Source organism: Teleopsis dalmanni, chromosome 1 (genome assembly GCF_002237135.1).
Source record: "Teleopsis dalmanni isolate 2A chromosome 1, ASM223713v2, whole genome shotgun sequence".
NCBI classification, from domain to species: domain Eukaryota; kingdom Metazoa; phylum Arthropoda; class Insecta; order Diptera; family Diopsidae; genus Teleopsis; species Teleopsis dalmanni.
Genome location: NC_051846.1, coordinates 107,146,990 through 107,150,971, shown reverse-complemented (window position 1 = coordinate 107,150,971; position 3,982 = coordinate 107,146,990). Strand labels below are relative to the sequence as shown.

Here is a 3,982-nt window from a genome sequence, read left to right as displayed (position 1 = left end):
GACATAATTGGTTGATACAGTTACCTTGAATGCTGCTTTTCGTTTTTCCTTATTGACTTCTTCAAAATCCAAGTTGTCGTTCTTGTTTGCAGGCCACTTATACATCTCTTGACGAAGAAATGAAGGTCCTTTAAACCAAATAGAATTAGTGAGATCCTTAACAGTGCTGCCTCTTGACACAATGTCTGCTGGATTACAATTTGTGTGGACATATCACCAATGTGAACCTGCGGTGAGGTCTTGAATCTCAGAAACTCTATTGCCTACGAAGGCAGACAGTGTGGCCGAATGCATTTTGAGCCAATGTAATACGATTTGGGAATCAGACCATAGATAGACGTCCGTATCAAACTTTTCGAAGAGCGATTTAATTTTGTTGTAAAGTCTTGCAAGTAGCAGTGCTTCACAAAGTTCTAATTTTGGAAGCGATTGTTTTTTTAGCGGAGCTACTCTAGATTTGGCTACGAATAGTTGAACCTCTATGAGGTTGGAATCATCTATGACGCGAATGTAAATGCTGCAACCATATGCGCGAATCGATGCATCGCAGAACCCATGGAGCTGAATTGTTTTTGCTTTTGGTTTTAGACAGTACCTTGGAATGGTAATGGTGTTCAATGATGACAAATCGTGACAAAGCCTTTCCCATGCTGAATGTAAATTTTGAGGAATGGATTCGTCCCAATCCAATTTAAGCAACCATAGCTCTTGCAATAATATTTTAGTTGATATGGTTATCGGAGCTAATAGTCCTAATGGGTCGAATAGTGACGACGCAATTGATAAAATAGTTCTTTTTGTGATGCGGCTGATAGAGTTTGGTTTAACATTAAATGAAATAATAAATACATCATTATCTTGATCCTATTTCAGTCCCAATGTGCTGGTAATAACATCCGAATCAATATTGAGATCTTTGATAGTAGTATCATCTCTAAAAGCTCGATGATTTAAGTGCCATTTAGCTAAGCCCTGTTTTAGAAGCTCTTCCAATTCGTACCTTATTTGGTGTAACTCAGAAAGAGAATCTGCACCATGCAATAAGTCATCAACATAAAACGAAGATTTGATTACTTCAGCTGAAATCTTGAATTGATTCACATATTGATGCGCTATATACAATAGGCAACGAATGGCAAGGTGCGGTGCAGCAGCTGTGCCATATGTAACTGTGTTGAGCTGGAAAGTACGAATATTGGTAGATGGTGAACTTCTCCAAAGAATGTACTGAAATTTTCTATCTTCAGGATCAATCAGAATTTGCCTATACATCTTCACTATGTCAGCAGTAAGAGCGAATCGAAATAAGCGAAAACGTAACAAGAGGATGAACAATTCAGTTTGAAGAGTAGGTTCAATCATTAAAATATCATTGAGAGATTTCTGAGAAGAGGTTCGACATGATGCGTCGAATACGACTCTTAATTTCGTCGAGGTGCTGGTTGGCTTCAATACGCAATGATGCGGAATGTAATAATGAGGTTCATCAATATTTGGATCTTTTACCTCAATCATGTGACCAAGGTTTTGATATTCTTCCATAAAAGCAACATATTGAGTTTTGAGCTCAGGCGACCGTGACAATCGTTTTTCTTGTGCAATAAGTCTGCGCAACGCTGTACCGTATGAACTGCCTAAACACTGAGGATTATCCTTAAATGGCAACCTTACCATAACTCTACCTGCATCTGTTCTGCATACTGTTTCTGAAAACAAACGATCACAAACTTGTTGTTCACTAGTCCAAGCATGTGGAGTGATCGAGACTTCTTCTAGCTTCCATAGACGTTCTAACTTTTCCTCGACAGAGTCAATTGATGAAAGGAGACAAGTTGAATTATTAACGCATTGTGAAACATCATATCTACCTGAAACAATCCAGCCCAAAATAGTTTTCTGTAACGTTGGTAATCCTAATCCAAGTTTAATCTGGCCTACTGACAGGACACTAAAAAAGCTTTCAGTGCCAAGCAGTAAATCAATACGGGTTGATTTGTAAAATTGTTCGTCAGCAAGGTTAATATTTGGTGGTATGTTCCAAGTTGAAATGTTTATTTCAGAATCTGGTTGATACGCAATATGTGATGTTATACAGAATGTCAATGGAAGTTGAAAAGCCGTGAATCGAGATTTGATAGTAGTTGATACCTTTGATGTAATTCTTGTCGATGAATTTCCGATGCTGTTAATTTCAATATTATGCTTGGCCATGGGTATGCGAAGTTTTTGAGCGAAATCATTAGTGATGAAGTTCACCTGTGAACACGAATCTAGTAACGCCCTACCCAATTGATAGCATCCAGATGCATCCTGTATTAGAACTAGCGCTGTAGCTAAGATGACATTACTTGTCGATGACTTCTCTAAATGTGTATGCGTCACAGCATCTCTAGAAGTAGTAGCTACAGCTGACACCATTGATGACTGTGGAGTAGGATGAACTGAGTTGAAAGGTGTTGTAGCATTGAAGGTGTTGCTACGATGTAACAAGGTGTGATGTTGATCTGAACAAATCTTACATCTATAAGTTGATGGACAGTTAGAACGTTGATGTCCTTTTGATAAACAATTGATGCACAGTGTGAATCGCTTTACAGTGTCAAAACGTTGTGCAGTTGATAAACTTTTAAACCGTTCACAGCCATTGAGCTTGTGATTCGCACTTGAACAAAATATACAAGAAGATTTAGTGCAAGAAAAAGCATAATCTTTGTGAGATTTTTTTATTTTTGACAATTTATCATTGGTGTGTACATCTGATACACAAGAAGACGTTTTATCCAGAGATTGAAGATATTGACAATGTCTCTCTAAAACGGCACTACAATCGTTCCAACATGGCAACCTTTTGAAATCCAACGATTCCTTCCACTTTCTTCTCGTCCCTTCGTCACACTTTTGCATCACAATATGAATCAACATTGCTTGTGAAATGTCACGTTCAGAACCCAATGATAGAAGTGAACTATAAATTGCTGACGCAGTATCGATTAAACTTCGCAATTTATCACCTTCCGGTTTGGAAGTACCAGGAAGATCGAAAAGGGCTGATACGTTTTCCATAAAAATGAGTGTTGGATTGTCGTACCTGTCCTTCAATCTATTTAAAGCCTTTGAATAATTTTCATTTGTGACTTGAAACACATTAACCGTTTCTAACGCTGGGCCATGCAGACAAGTCAGCAAATAACTAAATTTTTCCAGATTAGATAAAGTTGATTCTCGATCAATAATTTGGGAAAATGTCGTTATAAAATTCTTGAATTCCGAATATTTACCATTGAATGAAGGTAGTTGTAACGGTGGTAGTTTCGATGTTGATTGGTGGATGGTGATGTTACCATCAGATATTGACGTATTGTGGAACTCGTCTCCCAACTGCGATTAAATAGCCACCTTTGCATTGATGTAAATCTCCTCCAAATCTGATCGGCAATTGTCTTCTGGATCTAAGGCCTCGATGCTCGATTGCGTGGTCAATATCTGTTTGAAGTAAGCCTCTAATATCGCTAAGCGACATTTTAGTTCAGCATGTGGAAGTACATTTCCCTCATTCCTTGCGGATTCAATATAATTCTTAATTCATGTCATGCTTTTTTTAGTGTTGGCTCTTTGCTGCTTTAATTTTTCTGCCATTGTGATGTAAAAATATAATGTACAAAATAAATGCACCAAATACAGCAACAACTCGTTAAGTAAATGATAAACAGCAACAGCAATAGAGTCGACGTAAATTCTGCATGCTGCGACAGCACTGAAAATTGACGATGATGGCAGTAGCAGCAACAGTATAAGAACTCCAAACAAATGCAGCAAGCAGCGACAGACTAACTGCAAAGAACCGTAAAACAAACGGCAATAAACTATAAAGCGAGTCGGCGACGATGGCCTTGAATTAAACACGAGATTTAATTTAAATATAATTATATGGAGCACAAGAACCGTAGAAGAAACGGCAGTAACAATGCAACAAAACGGCGAC

At 38.0% G+C, this 3,982-nt stretch overlaps 1 protein-coding gene across 1 annotated transcript; it reads right to left on the bottom strand.

The window, feature by feature from the left end:
• Positions 1-864: 864 nt before the first annotated feature.
• On the bottom strand, positions 865-3,063 carry LOC119665299. The gene has a single exon (XM_038074567.1). It carries the CDS (start codon positions 3,061-3,063, stop codon positions 865-867), a length of 2,199 nt encoding a protein of 732 aa, XP_037930495.1.
• Between the last annotated feature and the right edge of the window lie 919 nt (positions 3,064-3,982).